The 18,161-nt window shown below is 43.8% G+C and overlaps 1 protein-coding gene across 8 annotated transcripts in view; it reads right to left on the bottom strand.

Annotated features, from left to right (window-relative positions):
* Positions 1-288: 288 nt before the first annotated feature.
* usp19 (ubiquitin specific peptidase 19) overlaps positions 289-18,161 on the bottom strand; it is a 32,998-nt gene continuing 15,125 nt past the window's right edge. For 5 of the 8 annotated variants that reach the window (XM_042096662.1, XM_042096664.1, XM_042096663.1 and 2 more), the window contains 15 exons: positions 17,803-17,936; positions 16,758-16,916; positions 16,327-16,437; positions 15,333-15,443; positions 15,094-15,195; positions 13,057-13,197; positions 11,776-11,894; positions 11,364-11,507; positions 10,360-10,700; positions 8,748-8,858; positions 7,879-8,095; positions 7,336-7,488; positions 6,828-6,991; positions 6,395-6,570; positions 2,357-5,097 (listed from right to left, as the gene is read on the bottom strand). In XM_042096662.1, the coding sequence (XP_041952596.1) occupies positions 4,759-5,097; positions 6,395-6,570; positions 6,828-6,991; positions 7,336-7,488; positions 7,879-8,095; positions 8,748-8,858; positions 10,360-10,700; positions 11,364-11,507; positions 11,776-11,894; positions 13,057-13,197; positions 15,094-15,195; positions 15,333-15,443; positions 16,327-16,437; positions 16,758-16,916; positions 17,803-17,936 (2,522 nt within the window). In that variant the 3' untranslated portion in view covers positions 2,357-4,758. Of the gene's footprint in view, positions 2,091-2,356; positions 5,098-6,394; positions 6,571-6,827; positions 6,992-7,335; positions 7,489-7,878; positions 8,096-8,747; positions 8,859-10,359; positions 10,701-11,363; positions 11,508-11,775; positions 11,895-13,056; positions 13,198-15,093; positions 15,196-15,332; positions 15,444-16,326; positions 16,438-16,757; positions 16,917-17,802; positions 17,937-18,161 lie in introns of those variants that run through there. The other 3 variants (XM_042096667.1, XM_042096666.1, XM_042096661.1) reach the window with 2 other exon arrangements.

The raw sequence follows: 18,161 nt of genomic DNA on the forward strand, positions 1-18,161 counted from the left end.
AAAATATAATGTTCAGATATGTGACACATTATTATAATCATATTATATAACAATATCATCCTCATAGTTATAGGTATATTTTTAATATGTATTTATTGTTTGTTTTTATTTTTCCTTCCAACTTGCTACGGCCCCCAAAATCACTAGTATAAATCACAGATAAGCTGCGCATAGAGGCAATATATAATGTAGCCTAAAGGAAGGATGCCTTCCATTTTCCAGGGCCCTTTGAAGTACTCTACCCTGCCTAGCAGCTGCATTTGCTCAGGAAAGGACATGACAAGTCAACACCTCTTGGAATCTTTATTGAAAGTTACTTATGATTCCGAGTTTGCATATACAAACATTACCTGTCATTTTTTTAGTTTCCCAAAAGCTTATTTATTTACTTATATTAACCATTTATATTATATTCACAGCAGCATTTGGAAAAACATACACCCATATACCCACTTAATATATGCAGTCCAATACAAAACAAAACAGGGGGCACTAGACAGTCCACATAGAAAGGGCATCAAGGTGGGCTTACATGATTGGTAATGACATTTTAGGACTACAGTGGTGGTCAACATGCAGGTTTTCTGTTCAATGTCAAGCCTTTTTTTCTCTGCAATACACAATATTTCCACAGGTTTGTTCAAACTTAGAAAAGGTGGAACCCAGTTAACAAACAATCAAATAAGACAACAATGAAAGACTAACTTTAAGGAGGAGTCCAGCATTTCTCAATCCATATCTTATGAAAATTGTTACATCTGACCATCTAGCCAATCTATAGTACACTTGACACAATAGCTGCAGTTTTGACAAGTCCAAAGCCTTTTAGTTTTAATTTCTTTGAAGTCCCCAAAGTAAATTAACTCAGCTACAAAGACTGATGTGCATCAATTTGTTTCAACAAAACGTTGAAGTTGTAGAACATACTGAAAATGTCCAAAGAGAAATTTAAAAATCCTTGAAGGCTTCCATGCGGCTACCAATTACACCACAACGAGGGAAGGCAAAGCAGTTTCCCAACACTGCAGCTATTTGCACCATTGTGCTTTGAAGGACTCTAAATGATCAGATTAAAAGAAAATAAAGAAAAAAACATTTTCAGGTATGGGATGACAAACTGGCATTACCCTTTAATATATTTTCTTTCAGTGCGCTTAACACATTACACATGACTGAGCAAGTTTGCAGTATAGTTAGAAAAAAAAAACTACCCAGGCTCCAAAAAAGAGACAACAAATAGAAACAAGGAGAAAGGTACAAAGACACAACAGAACCCAGCGCGCGCACGCACACACACACACAGTCTTCCCCCCGCTTCACAAACACACAGATACACAATACCGACCAGTATGGCTGAAGAGGTCAGGGCCGTTTTGTAGCTGCTTAACGTTAGTTGAGGTTCGTTGCTGTTCTCAGAGGACAGAACCTCATACCCAGTGGCCACTTGTGTGTGTGCAGGACAGCAGCTGAAGGAGGAAAAGCCCAAAAGTCTACTGAACCCATGCTTCACCAGAGATAGACTGTGAGCAGACACAGGTGAACCTTCATCAGCACATCTAAAGCTTGTGTATGTATCTAACTGGGTGGAGTGTGTGTGTTCCATACACACAGTGATAGTACCTGTGTATGAGGCTACATGTCATATATGCCATGTGTTTAATGAGCAGAGGTGATTATACAGGGAGTGGGCCTGTGTGTGTGTGTGTGTGTGTGTGTGTGTGTGTGTGGACAGCGCAACAGGGAGAGAATGTGCATGCATACGCCTCCTCCTTTGTCCATCCTTTTCCCGGCTCGGTCGTTGCACCAGTGCAACAGTAGCACCTTCACAGCGCCTTCAAGAATTTAGGAGCACCAAAGTCCTTTTTTTTTTCTGTTGTTGTTGTTGTTGTTGTTGTTATTAGTTATTGTTGTGGTTTGTGGTAGTCAGGGGTGGCGGTCGCAGGGTCCCTTCAGTCCACTTCCTCCAGGTTGCTGTAGGATGGGGCGGAACACTCTCCCGAGGAGGCAAAGAGGTCAGAGGTCACCTCCGGTGTCAGCTGAGGGGGGCCTTCGGGGTCCAGGTCGGTCCCAAAGAGCGCCTGACTAGATGCCTGTAAAATAAATCAGCGTTACAAGACAGGCTTTCTACAGGACCATTCTTGAAACACAGGGGAAGACCTGGGTAATCACCATATCCAATCAACCCAGCCCCGTGTAGAGCAGCACTGCAGGAGAAACATGATGCATCCATTAATTAATTAAAATAGTGGACAGAATTTCTTTCACAGATCAACTTCACACCAACGATGCAGACAAGGTAATTAAATATTTGCCACTGTGCATTTACATTACATTAACATCACCCAGTCCGATGTGATAAGATTGACATTTTATTTAAAAAGCCAGTACAAGTAAATTGTACAGAGCAGCATCAGATTTTTCAGAGTACCATTACAGGTTATTGCTGGGATATTTTAACAGCTGTCTTCTCTTGGGTCTTAAATAACAGTGGCAATTTTAGCCTATACAGCATTGTGCATTTAAAATATTATTACATCATCATTACACCTCAGTTAAAATATCATTAGTCATTTCAATACAGCATTCAGGCAAGGTTGTGAACCGCTAGACTGCAAGCTCTACTCAATAAGGACAATGTAACCTTTTCTGCTCCGGTTTAAACTAGATGAAAGACAACTACAAGGGGCCATCATTCTTCAAATGCAATTCCTGTAAATTATCTAATATACAAAAATATCTTCACATACATTACGACAAAAGACGGATCATTCTAGCAGCTCTAGTTGCATACTTCAGTTACACATTCCAGCATTTAGTCCTAGTATTTATGACAACTTTCAGACGACTTTAGGTAGATCCTCGTGTTGGCATAGTGGATGGATGGTTTATCGTTTTTCATTGCACTGAGCCATAAAAGGAAGAAGGGGGTATTTGAAAACCAAGGGGGGAAAAAATGTCCACAGAGGCTTTTTCCAGGTCTGTGACATGGCTTAAAATCAAGGGACAGAGAGAGGGGGCTCCAAGACATAACACTAATGTCCCTGAGTCATCGGCTACTCCCACAGGCCTGGACACATTAGTACTTCTACAGTCCAACACATACACAGTTATGCTTCTGACCTCCAGAAAACCCAAAGCCACATTACTTCACTCAAGTAATGGGAGAAATCTAAGGTCTAAGATGTTAGGAGTGAGACATGCATAGAATACACTTCACCTAGACATAGATTTGGCTTTTTAAACTTAGCTTTAGATCTCAAACAAATGAACACACACACACAAACAATAACAAAGACTTAGATATTACAATGAATCAACAAATAGATAATTCGAATCGGCAAAAAAAAAAAAAGACATGCAACACTGCAAAAACAAGGCAGGTGATGTTGATACTTAAAAAGGCAGAAAGTAAGAAACCAGCACAAAATGTGCAATTACCACAGACCGGTAGGTGTCTAAATTAAGAGGGAAACAAATAATTGATCTGCCATTTGTGTTTCCAAACCATTTGGAAGCTCAGGAGGTGTGTGTGTGTGTGAGTCTGAGAGAGCGAAAGAGAGCGAGAGAGAGAGAGAGAGGAGAGTGTGTGAGTGAGCACCATCATGGTGTAACCTGTATTTTTTATTCTATGGAAACCATGTTGCTGGCGGGCAGATTTCCTACTGTCTAATGTGCTACTACAAATACAATTTCACTTTACAATCAAGCCTCTTATAACACAGGAATGGCATATATTGGTTAAAAACAACTTGCAACAACTGACAATTGACTTTTTGATAGTGTCACCAGAGGACACCCACTGTATTTTAAAAGAATTAAGACGACTGGTGAATTACTGAATTATAAATGTACTATAATCATTTTTAAATGTAATCATTTGTAAATGGCATCAGTCCTAGTGCATGACTCCATGCATTCCTCGGTCACTGCTGATTGACCACTAACTCGCATTAAAACCACAAAAGCTAAAACCAACGCACCAATGACATTCATGTTGTCAACCATGCCTAAACATGGGTCACAATCAAGTAACACTTTTAGGTCAAGTGCATGTCAAGTATTCGGCATCTGAATGTTTTTCCTAAAACCTACAGGATTACGCATACTGCATCCTGCTGCAGCTCTCGCATACTCAAAACACTGAAGCATACACATATAAACAACACTATCAGATCCCATAAGGTAGCGTGTAGTGCAAAACTGTGTCCTGAATGTCCCTACAAATCACAAACGTCCCCACTTTGCATGTAGGGGGGACCAAAGCCCTGCATCTGTTTTAAAGCCAGAGTGCATTAGCTGGGGAAGCCAAAATAGAGGCTTAAACCAGAAGTGTTAATTCATTTATTGATAATGATGAGTCCAGGAGCCCAAAGTCACAACGTTTCCCAGAGATCTACAGGATGGAACTATACCATATAGCAGCATGGAAGATGGAGGTGGTTGCCCAGTTCTGTCACCTGAATAATCTACCTCTGATAGTGTGCGAATCTGCAGTGTTTTCAAAGTGCAATTTCTTTCACATTTTTTCTTACCCCCAATTTTACACTTTTGATTGCCACTGATTGCCTTTTTATAACGTGTGCTTTCGATCATGTGCGTGACTTCAAATAGATAGTAATAAATTAATATATGCTTACATACGGAGCTCCATAAATACATACATACAGGGGTATTGATACATACATACATACATACATACATACATACATACAGGGGTATTGATTCAAGTGTGTACTTTGGGAGGCTAGGAGTGGCTAGCTAACGGCGGTAGACTAGGGGGTAGAAGAGGTTGAGGGCCAGTGCTAGCAGGGCAGCCATCGTGCCCAGGACAAAATATTTGACATAGTCGTCATCAGAGTAATCCGAGATGTTGCTGCCACGGCGCCGCCGGTGACGCTGCTGCTGCTGCTGCTGCTGTTGTCGTCGTCGCAGGGCCTGTGGTCCTCTTAGCCTGCCATCTTCGCCATAGTCCTCGTCCTCTGCGTCCTGTCCGCGCGCCGTGCATCGTCGCTGGAGCCGTGACCGGACGAACAGACCCTGGTGCCTCACTTCCTGTCTCTCCGCCTCTTCTTCCAGCTCCTGCCAGATCAGAGAGGCCTGCGATTGGCGGAAACCTGTGTCAGCTTCTAAGAAAGGTGGTGCTCGGGCGGGGCCTTCACAAGCACTTCACTTAGAGAGCTTAAGACCCCGGATTAAGCAATTACAACACCTGCCACAGTCAGCTGGGCTTAAAAACACCTCTATTTCAGATCATTGCAAAACACCTGCCAACAGTCATCTGTGGTTAGAAAACCTGACACACAGCTAAAGGACGCTACAACAGTGAGCCAGACTTGTGGTGGGACATGACTGTTCAGGCCAGACTCTGAGGGTGCAGTGCTTACGCACGCACGCGCGCGCGCACACACACACACACCTGAGGACCGCTGCACTGATAAGGCCGACAGCTCTGAGCCGATGAAAAGCATCACAAACCTTCAGTGGAAGAGATCTTTTAACGTTAAACTGGCTGTAGTTCACTTAGGTTAATATCGAACAGAAGGAGCTTAACAATGCTGTGGTAGGCCCAGAGCCAATTTGAGACAAAAACAAAATCTTTTAACTCCCTTCCTCTGATGAACACTGAAAGGACTCCCACACAGACAACATCAGTGCATTTGCAGCAGGAAGCTGAATAAATACACACAAGGAACACAGTCTCTCTTGAGCCTGTGTGTGTGTGTGTGTGTGTGTGTGTGTGTGTGTGTGTGTATGTATGTGTGTGTATGTGTATGTGTGTCCTTTCAATTTTTGCATCCCAGTCAGATCTCTGCCCTTTATATAAATGATGATAATCCTAATTTGCATAAACTATTCCAAGGTCACTGTTGCCTTTTCCCCCACATATGAGAGCTCATCCAGATCATTGCCCTCATGTGTCATGCAGAGCCCCCTTAACCACAACCAATTCAACTATCCAATATAAACAACATAACGCTTCAATATGAGGTCACTGGGTCGTCTTGGATAGTCGAGTACTGAACTGGGAACATACAGTTTAAGGGGCCTTTTAGTGCTGTGTGAAGTGATTTTGAAAGGTATTGATTAGGGATGCCCCAATAGCACGATTGATTATCAATAGTGGTTTCAGTTTACTTCTACCATTACAATAATAGTTACCATCAAAGCACAAAGAATGTGAAATTCATTTTCAGGTGTACTCCAGTAGTTCCAAAATGTCATAAAATAATACAAATAAACTGTATAGCAGGAGGCTCTCCCAACCAAGAACAAGCAAAACAGCTTGTTTTTTGAAGCTTTTTTTCAGCTCTGGAAATCACACAGATCACAGAAAACTCTATAGAGGTCACAGAGGTGTTAAAGGGGACATTATGTGTGTGTGTATGGTCCTCACCTGGCTGGTGGCGGCTCCGGTGCCCGTGGCTGCTTCGGCCCCCAGGGGCCCGAGGAAGCGTGGGGGCCGCTCCACGGGGGAGTTGCGGCGTCGGTAGAAGAGCACGTAGGCGTAGCGTGTCACCACCTGACTCTCCTCGACCGTTGTTACGGTGCTGTCGTCAAACAGACGCCAACCTGGGCGAGGGTTCAGAGATAGCAGGCAGGGCCAGGTTACATAAGTAACAAGGGAATTAACTTGATACCGTGATGAATTTACACAATTTCACATACACAATCTGTCTTTCAGAGACTGAATGGAGAAATCCCATTGTTAATGAACACTGCCTGTATGAACTGTCTATCTAGCTGTAGCAATTATGGCAACCAAGCAAAAGACAATGGAGTTCAAATCTCTAAGTAAAGCAAAGTGAGTGTTGGCAGAAGTGACATACCGACATCGCTGCGCTGGCTGTTCTTGTCGTTGGGCAGCCGGGCATAGGCAGTGTAGTGGCCACCTATCATGCCACCATAGTGGTTTATTACCCCATACAGGTCGTAGATGGGAGGTTGCATGTCATCCTTCTGGCCAATACAGAACTTGCTGAGATCCAAGTTCCTAAAGGGCAGAGAAAAGCAAAGTGTAACATTTTCCGTAGGCTGTGGGCTGTTTTGTGCCAACTAGAATGCAGGTATGTGAAAAGGCCATCATTACAAGAGAATATATACTTTGTGTTTGTCAGTATAAAGCAAGAAAATGGGCTGCGGGAAATGTTTATTACCAAAGAAACCCACACTGGAGGTTAGCTAAGAAGTTTGCCCTCCATGTAAATTCACACATTCTCTTGTAATGATGGCCTCTTGTGTGTGTGTGGGTTTGTGTACCGGATAAAAAAGTTCACCATATCATTGTATAAGTGTGTGTGTGTGTGTGTGTGTGTGTGTGTGTGTGTGTGTGTGTACCTGACGGGAAAGTCCACCATGTCGTTGATCTTGTCCCTCCAGATGAAGCTGCGGAAGGAGAAGCGCTTCAGCTGGATGATGAGCACATTGGGCAGTCGCCATAGCAGCAGTTGCTTAGACGCCTCCCGGTGCTGCTGGCACTTAGGGCAGTACCTGCGGTCAGGAAATGACATCACACTCAGAGAGCTTCTCAGGCACAGAGATGAACACTTCTGCAGACCTCCTCTCCTAAAATCGGCCTGATTTTGACAGCTAAGCACTAAAGACTAATCTGCATTCTTCCAAACCTGTCCTAAATAGGAGAAATGATCTTAGTCTTTACAACTAACTGCCAAATTTCGCATGAACTGTAATGTTCAGCCTGACCCTTGTGCTTGAGATTTTAAATCTGCTGCTCTTAACACACAAAACTACAAAGATCAGGGGTCACTGTGGTGTTTTCCCTCCTGCTCTTGGGACGAGTCTGCATATGTGCGCGCGCGTGTGTGTGTGTGTGTATGTAAGCGTGCACGTGTGTTTATGTGCAGGTGTCGTGTGTCGTACCAGGCCTCCTCCGGCGCCAGCACCTCTGGCTTGGTGAAGAGGTTGAGGCACTGCTCCAGGGTGAAGTGTCCAGCGCGGGACGTCTCGCTAGCGGAGCCGGGGTCCTCGTCGAACTCCAGCTCTTTAGAGCGCACCAGCACGTACTCCTTCAGCCGCTCGTTGTTCTTCCACACCAGCTCCACCGTGCAGTCCTCAGAGATCTCCAGAGGCCCCTCTGCTGGGAGAGAGAGGGAGAGAGAGAAGGAGAGAGAGAGGGAGAGAGAGAGGGGGAGAGAGAGAGAGAGGGGGGGGGGGGGGGGAGAGAGAGTGGGAGTGGGAGAGAGAGAGAGAGAGTGCATATGGAGGGAGAGGAAGAGAAGAGGAAGAAGGGAGAGAGGAGAGGCACCACACAGAGCACGACGTTAGAGATGATTGCACCATTGTGCCTGAATCCATCAGTTAAGAAAAGCTTCAAGTCTTGACTGAGAAACCACACAAACACTGAATTCTGCACAGAGTGCACAGTGTGCTGCAGAGTAATGTGTCTCCAATTCCCATTACATATAGTGCATGTTGCGTGTGATGCTACTGAGACCTTGAATTTCCCCTTAGGGTTCATCTATCCATCCATCCATCCATTCGTCTAATCTATCTATCTATCCATCCATCCATCTAATCCATCCATCCATCCATCCATCCATCTAATCTATCCAGTGTTTCCCAGAGAACTGAATTCCATTTGTGGTGGTTGGTTTGTAGAATTAACTTGAATGCATCAGTTTTTAACAAATTAGCACAGCGTGTTTATGATGCTAACCAGATTTAAGCACAATTTAGTTCAACCTGGAAAATCATTGTGTGATGGTCAATGTTATGCCGCGTCCCCGTACCTCTGTCCTCCAGTCGCTGCTCCTTGTTGTTGGCGTCCAGGAGGGAGATGTAGAACTGGGGGGCGTGGCCGGAGCCGCTCTCCGAGGCCTGCTGGAACCCTGCCACCACCGCTGGGGGGGGGGGGGGGACACACCAAGACACGATCACATATCACATCATCTGTCTAAAGACCAGCTTCTGGTCTAAAAATAGAGGCATTCTGGGAAGGAGATATGATACTGGAAATGTGTTAACTAAACTAAGTTAACTAAACAATTACTTCTGGGCCAGTTTCCCCATTCACAGATTAAGCCTAGTCCTAGACCATACATGGGCAACATCCGGCCCGCGGGCCACATCCGGCCTGTGGGCTTTCCCTGACCGGCCTTCGTAAGGTCCATGAAAGAACAATAGTCAAGAGCCTGGCATAGAGATAATGCACGCAAATCAATATCATTGCTTTTATTTTGAAAGCGACTGCTATTTGTACGCCCATACATTTGTGCGTGGATGCATACGATGTAAACACCCTCACTGATGTGCTGGTGAATAGAATTTATGCTTCTGCGTCGACACAATGCAGTTGCCTTTAAGTCGGCGTAAACCTTTCAAAGTTTTGGGTCTCTTATGTCTGCTTCGCTCACCACCGCAAAGGTTGTCAGAACGAACTCCTGCTGTTTATTGGCGATAAGAAGTGTTAATTTCAAAACGTTACTGGCAGATAGACTTTATAGAGTTTATTTGCAAAGCTTATGTTAGCAAAGTTAGCAAACTAGTATGATACTACTACCCACAGGTTGCTTGAAGCAGCCGGCTCAACACACAGGGTAAGTTGACCAATCACAGTTTTGTGCATAAAGTTAAAGCAAAAACATAGCCTACATTTTTAAAATAGTTTTCTTTGTGCATGTTGATTAACTAATGACAGCCTACTATTGTCTGCTCCACATTTTCATAGTCTAATTCTGCATAGAGTTAATTTAATGATGGTAATGATTTAATGATGAAATATTGCTGAGTGTTGATGAAATGGTGGCACAGGCCTATGGTTGTAGACTCCTTCACATTTTCATGGCCTAGCCTAATTATATAGATATTGTAGTACTTTTTTTATATCAGTCTTTGAAAACTGAAAAAAAAAATGTCAAGGTCAAAAAATCATTTTCGAGAATGAGGATTACATACTGGACATAGATTAAATAGCCTATTGCTGTTTTTCCTTTGTCTCCCTCACATTTTCATCTGTTCTTATGAGTAGTAAACAAAACCATATGATTTACTTAATGTTATACAAGAACAGAATAGAATTGGACAGAATTGAGTTCAGACTTGAGTTCGGTATTTTGGGTCTGGCCCTCCTCAACAGTCCCAGTTTGTCATGTGGCCCCTTGGGGAAATTAGTTGCCCACCCCTGTCCTGGACTAAAAGCTTTTGTCAATAGAGATTTTCAATGACGTCCTCTTTTAGATTAAGACCAGTCTCTCATGTACAGGCAGGAAGTCTATCTGTATATTTATTTGTACTCTTTTGTGTGCCTTGATGACAACAGCACAATGTCTTACATATACTGTATGTGGTGATGTGCTGATTTGATGCTACACCCACTACCACCACCACATCATGACGTTGTACCTTCTGGCTTCAAGGTCTTCTCACAGGAGGTCTCCTTCTCTTCTGGGGGATCATGGGTGCCGGAGGTGAGCTCAGAGAAGCCGGAGTCCGTGGTGCGTGTGGAGATTGAGTCCGGCTCCGCCGCACGGGCAGCCGCCTGCGCCACGTCCGCTGGGCTGTTGCCGTTGAGGCTGTCCAGGTCGGCAGCGTCCCCGGCTCCGCTGGCCAGAGCCGGGTGCTCGCCTGGAGCCGAGTCCTCGGGGGCACCGTCCGGCATGGGGGCCAGGTCTCCGCGACACTGGCTGACCTCTGGAGAGGTCCGTCCCGACTGGAAGGGCGGCTGGAACACATTCACAGAGTACCTGGGGACAGCACAGACGGGCTGGAATTACATCGCCATCGAAATGCTGCCAGCATAATCAATTTCTCAGCAATGTGTAAACACATTTCCCTATGACCATGTGCCATTTTCTACCCCTCAGAGAAAGTCTCTCTAAACTGATTAATGCTCAGTTTTTTGCCCATCTCAAATTGCTCATCCCAGATACTTCTATGCCCGAAGGGGTTCTCAACCAGTGGTCTGCAGGCCACTGATGGTCCATGGCCATACATTTTATACTATTTCAAGCACTATATTCAGTGGTAGTCCTCAGGTTGTTTCCTTAGTAAGATTTGTGGTCCCTGGGTCACAGTAAAGGCCCATTCACACCAAGAACGATAACGAGAACTATAAACAAACATCGTTCTCGTTATTATGAATGACAACGTGCGCACATAAACTATAACGATAATGACATGAAGAACATTATCGTTGATCACTTTCAGAGCGATTTTTAGAATGATAAAAAGCTAATAGCCAATCAGAACCCATCAAATTTTAACAGTCACATTCATTAACACGAGGAGAGACTTTGTTTACCGTTGTTCAGTGTGAACGCAATCGTTATGGTTATAGTTATTGTTATCGTTCTTGATGTGAATGGGCCTTAAACACCGGCCCGGTACCCTCTGGTTTGAGCTTGTACCTTGAGTACCCCTCCAGCAGCTGGGCGAGCCGTGCGTACGTGAGCCGGGACTCGGGCACGCTGACCAGGAAAGGCAGACCCACGTTCTCAAAGTTGGGCCGACACTGGTTTTTGTGAGTGGGCCAGTGATTCTTCTGGCATGCCCTATGGGAAAAAAGAGCACAGACCATCAGAAATATTCATAGAGACAAGGAAAAGTTCATTAAAACCATTCAACCGAAAACGTAATCCAAATCCCACAAGTCTGAAACCCACAGAATGCCGGTCAGATAAAATTGTGCCTGAACCATTCCATACGACCATCCCCACACAAACTAACACACACACACACCAACCACCAGGGAGCCTTATGTACCTCCTCCATATGACTGATATGACTGTGGCCGTGTGCGGAGATGAGAAGTAGACTTACTGGTTGCAGTAGCCCACCCGGTAGCAGCGCGTGCACCGCTTCAGCTTGTCCTCCTCAGGGAGTGGAGGCTTCTGGCACGCTGCACACTTGGCTATGGGGATGCTGGGCACCTGCGGCTTCTGCACACACACACACACACACACACACACACACACAAACACAGATAAATAGACTGGGTGGGGGGTGGGATGCCATGTTATATTGAGCATACAAACAAACATAAATTGGGCAGCCGTGGCCTACTGGTTAGTGCTTCGGACTTGTATGCCCGTTCGAACCCCGACCAGTAGGAACTGCTGAAGTGCCCTTGAGCAAGGCACCTAACCCCTCACTGCCCGAGCGCCACTGTTGTAGCAGTCAGCTCACTGCGCCGGAATTAGTGTGTGCGGTAACACTTTATTTTAATGTGTCGCTGTTACGGTGTACCTACCTAATTAGGTACAGTAGTACAACCTGTATAACAACATGTACTATCAGGTATTATCATTGTACTTGCAATGTGTATTTGTGGGTACCTACATATAGTTTTTACATTGTAATACTGAGTGCTTTTACAAAACTTTGCCAATTTGCCTAAATTTTCATCAGAGGCAAAGAGCTGACCTGAGACCTGCTGGATGGGGTAAATCTGGTCATGATAGATTTGATATACAAACCATTCTTAGCTGCAGTCAAGGCCTCATTGTCTTCAGTATACATGTAACAGTTGTGCTGCTACAACCTTGTTACTCTTTACAGTGGAATAAACCTATTAAGTGTACCAGTTAATTACTTACATGTACATAAGACATGTATGTTATGTCTTCGATGTTTCGGAACAGGTCTTAAAAATACACATTTTAGACACATTAAAATAAAGTGTTACCGTGTGTGCTTCACCTCACTGTGTGTTCACAGAGTGCGTTTCACTAATTCACGGATTGGGATAAATGCAGAGACCAAATTTCCCCTCACGGGATCAAAAGAGTATTTATACTTATACTATACTTATATAAAGGAACATGAAGAATACTCTGGACAGGCTTTCCTCATCATTGATAAATGTGGACGTACATATTGTAAAAGTTACAGTTTATAGTGTGTATGGACCCTTTCAAGAGAGTTCCATTATCAGCATCATAGTTGGCCCCACAAGACTTCCTTTTTAACATTCCATATGTTATCTTAATGTAGAGGAAGTAGATTGGGGCCCAAATAGAACGTTCAAGCATTGTTTTTGTTTTTATTGTTGAAAGGGTCTATAGTCATTGTTAGCAGTGGGGACAGAAGTGTGGCTCTCACCTGGTGGACACTCAGCAGCACTACCCTCTCCTTGGCCAGCTCTTTGGACAGAACCTCAAAGCAGAAGAGCATGTCAGAGGAGGACACTGCGTCCAGAGAGTGGGAAGGCAGGAAAATCCGCTGGAAACGACTCTTCACCACCTGGCGGCGAAAATGGAAAAGAGAGAGAAACCTGTTTGTTCACAACTCACTACCAACAAATATTTGTTGTATTTGTTGAATGAAAGTTAGAAACAAAAAAAGGTTGGCAAATATCAGTTATGGATGAATATGTATGTGTGTGTGTGTGTGTGTGTGTGTGTGTGTGTGTGTGTGTGTGTGTGTGTGTGTGTGTGTGTATATATATATATCTATCAGTCCCTCCAGGAATTCGCGATCGCAACAATTAACGCAAATTCAGCAAATCCTCGTGAATTCTGGGCGACCTCGCAATTTTGTCCAAACACCGCAACTTTTCCGCAAATTTGACCAATCATCATGGTTTCCCCGTGAAATTTCACCTACCACAACAGTCCCTCACGCAGAATAGAGTCAGATGCCACACTCACTTCTGCAGACACCAGAGACTGCCCTATAACTTGTTCACGCTTCTGCAGTTTTGATGACAATAAATAGAAGGTTAACGTTAATGATCTGCTTTACTTGCATCTCTCAACCTGGTGTTGCATCTCTCAACCTGGCTAACCTACCTAGGCTATGAAAGCAATTTAATTAAGGCCTACTTGGTTTACTGTCATTTGAATAGGCTGTATGCAGCCCATTGGCAAACGTTTACACCTGGAGATGATCTTTTAGCTTGTGGGCTCAGTTTGTGTAGTGCTACCAAAATCATAGAAATTAATAACATTGCAAGACATTTACCTCTTCTGTTTTTTTTTTTTTGGGCTTTTTTTGCCTTTATTTGGACAGGACAGTGGAGAGTGAGACAGGAAGCAAGTGGGAGAGAGATAGGGTGAGATCGGGAAATGACCGCAGGTCGGACTCGAACCTGGGTCCCCATGGGCACTCGGACCCGTATATGGTACGGGCGCTGTAGCCTGCTGTGCCACAGCGCCCCCCAACATTTACTTCTTCTGTGATCCAAGAATGATTTCATTCGAGTTATTTTTTAACATTTATTTTAACTAATGACATAGAAAAGATCCCGAATTCCATCCACATATAGTAATGCACTATGCAAAAAGTTATTTCCACTCGTAGCCGAACACAGAGAGAGAGAGAGAGAGAGAGAGAGAGAGAGAGAGAGAGAGAGAGAGAGAGAGAGAGAGATAGAGATAGAGATAGAGACTTTATTGATCCCCAAGGGGACATTCAGGAAACACAGTGAGATGCAAGAATTCCAATCCACTACTCTCGCGTCCTTAAAGTGGCAGGCAGTCAATTAAACTTACACACCACCAATGTAATAATATTAAGAAAATTGTAGTCTAATAGTTTAAATCAATATGAAATTACTAGATACTTAGTTGGCTATTAGTAATTATGCAAGTCACAGAATATGAATTATTAAAAAATATATGAACCTGATATGAATTACAACATATATGAATGTATTGAAACATATGACATTATGCAATCTCTTTAGGGGGCTGTCTTTTTTCTTTCGTTCTACGAAAGGTTACTGCTTTGTCAATTACCCCAGTCAAAGTATTTACACAAATAAAGTAGACCTACTTTGATTTTCTGTAACCCTTACTATTTACCTTTACTTATCCTTTTTAATAAGCATCAAGATGATCAGTGTGATTTTGGTCTTATAACCTCAATTGCCCTCAATTAATTTTTTTTTTAAATTTTTGCAATTTTCACTTTCTCCCGCAATTTCTTCGCAACAAACAGCTAAAAACACTGCAACTTCCATCGCAATGTTTTAGAAGAGTTGTCGCGAAATCAGGCATTTTAGATCGCAACAATCTCAAAAAATCCTCGCGAAATCCTGGAGGGACTGATATATATATATATATATATATATATATATATATATATATATATATACACATACATATACATATGTGTGTGTGTGTGTGTGCGTCTTACCTCTGTCAACCTCAGGTTTTCTGGTTTAATCCTGACACTCCGGGAGACAGACTCCAGGACCTCTGCTGTGCTGGAGTTCTCCTTACTGACACTAACAAGAAACTACACCAGCAAAAAACCCAAAACAAACAAACAAACAAACAAAAAAAGATTGAAGCGAATCAATGTCAATGATTTACTGTACCAAATAAGAACTTGATGCTGTAAAAGCCCTTTGATGTAAAGCCACTTGGGTTTACCTTGATGGGCTTCTTGTGTGGCTCTTTTGCGAAAAAGAACACGGTCAGCACCTTCTGTTTCTGAGGCAAGGGCACTGGCAGGTAGAGGAAGGGGTCAAAGGTGATGGACACCTGCAACAGAGAGAGCGCAGCATTGATCACAGCCCACTCCACTCTAAAAGCCTTCCCAGGGCTAGCCCTGGAACGCTGGCCAATATTTCCCGGCTAACTCGATTCCTAAATTCCATTTAATCACATTAGGGCAGGATGGAGATTTAAGACACCCTGCACCAGACACTTAACACACACACACACACAGTGTGACAAGGAGAAAGGGTGAAACCAGTCACACACACACACACAGTGTGACAAGGAGAAAGGGCGAACCCAGTCACTCACACACTCACACACACACACACACAACTTAAAAGTATCAATAGGGAGGGTCTCATTTGCCGGCCACTCTGATTGAACAGTAACTCCTTAGTCAGCCAGTGCACTCTGCGGCATCTCCAATGACTGCCGTCACATAAAGTCCCCCTACCCATCCCCCGCGCTGCCCCCAACGGCTCAGTCGGCCCGGCCCGCTGAGCTCATCCCCCTCCACAGACGGGCCCTGTGCTGCCTCAGGGATTACGTCAGCGTCTCACTGCAGGGCTCTTACGCACTGCTTCCAGTGCAAGCATGTAAACTCTATGGGATGGCTTCCCCGAACTCACATTAAGCAATGTCCTGGATTAAACAGAGAATCTCTGTCTAAGTCAGTTTAGTCCAGGTCTAGGCTTAATTGCACACTCCACACACAGACACAGACAGATATGGGTCAAAAGGTGTGAACTATAAACCTGTTTGGGCGAAACATCTAGTTCATAGCACTCATTTAACTGTGGACACTCTACAGCTCTCTTCTCTACCACTAGGGGGACTTTCACAGAAACAAGTTTTAAAAAAACAAGCTCAGACACTGATGAAATGGCACAATTACTCATGTTAAGTGAGGTGCATCAGGCCTCACCTTAGAGCACATGGGGCAGACCAGTTTGGACTTGTACTGGCCCTGAAACAGGTCCACAATGAACGAGTCGTTTCGCATCTTATGCCTCTGCCAAGCCTCCTCAGCCACCACCTATGGAGACACACAGACACAGACACACACAGACACACACAGACACACACAGACACACACAGACACACACAGGGTTCTCTCAGAAGCAGCTTGATAAAAGAGGATTTGCACTGATGGGACAGCAGGAGGAGCCAACACACAAGGATCAAAACATCAAGCCTCTCCTGCCTGTTTATACTCAGTACATGAAACTGCATCTGTGAAGGCAGTGAAACCGCATCTGGGCTCATGAATTATCCAGTTCCACCTGTCCCGCATTTTATTTTATATTCTATTTTTTCCGGAGAGGAAACTATGTGCCTCGTCTCCTCGTCCTCTACCTCGTCCAGACGTCCATCAGAGTCCACGGTCTCCGTGTAGGGCTTGTTCTGGATGCGGTTCAGATCCTCGTGAAGGCCGTCCAGCAAGAAGGCCATGAACTCCTGAGCATCGTGCTGTGCATAGCCTGTGAACTGACTCGCCTTACTAGCCACTATGGCCTAGAGAGAGGAAGAGAGATACAAGTATGGATGAACTTTCTTTTGATGCAATTTATGTTCCCAGCCTTGAAGTATTGGGAATTCAACAATTCAAGGTTGGAAGTTCAGTATTTCTGTTTCAGTATAAAGATGTGTGTCTGTGTGATTCTACTAGCCAAGTCAAGTATCTTTACTGACATTGTATAAAACAATGAGACAATATAAGCATCTCCTTTGAACCACTTATGAAAGTATAGAGTACATAGTTGTTATATATGTGTGTGTGTGTGTGTGTGTGTGTGTGTGTGTGTGATTCTACTAGCCAAGTCAAGTATCTTTACTGACATTGTATAAAACAATGAGACAATATAAGCATCTCCTTTGAACCACTTATGAAAGTATAGAGTACATAGTTGTTATATATGTGTGTGTGTGTGTGTGTGTGTGTGTGTGTGTGTGTGATTCTACTAGCCAAGTCAAGTATCTTTACTGACATTGTATAAAACAATGAGACAATATAAGCATCTCCTTTGAACCACTTATGAAAGTATAGAGTACATAGTTGTTATATATGTGTGTGTGTGTGTGTGTGTGTGTGTGTGTGTGTGTGATTCTACTAGCCAAGTCAAGTATCTTTACTGACATTGTATAAAACAATGAGACAATATAAGCATCTCCTTTGAACCACTTATGAAAGTATAGAGTACATAGTTGTTATATATGTGTGTGTGTGTGTGTGTGTGTGTGTGTGATTCTACTAGCCAAGTCAAGTATCTTTACTGACATTGTATAAAACAATGAGACAATATAAGCATCTCCTTTGAACCACTTATGAAAGTATAGAGTACATAGTTGTTATATGTGTGTGTGTGTGTGTGTGTGTGTGTGTGTGTGTGTGTGTGTGTACCTTGAGTTTAGAGGGCTGGAAGGCGTGGTGAGTGCCCTTCCACAGTGCCCGCAGCAGCACAGCGAAGCCAATGGCCAGCCGCCCCCCAGTGCCCAGCGGGTTGCTGCAGTTGATCTCCATCTCAAACGCCCGATCTGACAGGGGCACATGAGCACAGAGTTCACAGTCAAATCCAAAGGGACTCATTCATCATCCCCTTCAATACAGCTCAGCCTGAGTCTTCTACATTAAGCTGTTATGAAACTGCAAAAGGTGACAATACTACAAGCTGATGCATAAATTACAACTCAAACACTCTTCTTTCCTAACCAATGACTGGAACACACATTACATTGCTGAGAGGCACAAAAACAGACAAG

This window comes from Alosa sapidissima, chromosome 7, assembly GCF_018492685.1.
Source record: "Alosa sapidissima isolate fAloSap1 chromosome 7, fAloSap1.pri, whole genome shotgun sequence".
Classification (NCBI taxonomy): domain Eukaryota; kingdom Metazoa; phylum Chordata; class Actinopteri; order Clupeiformes; family Clupeidae; genus Alosa; species Alosa sapidissima.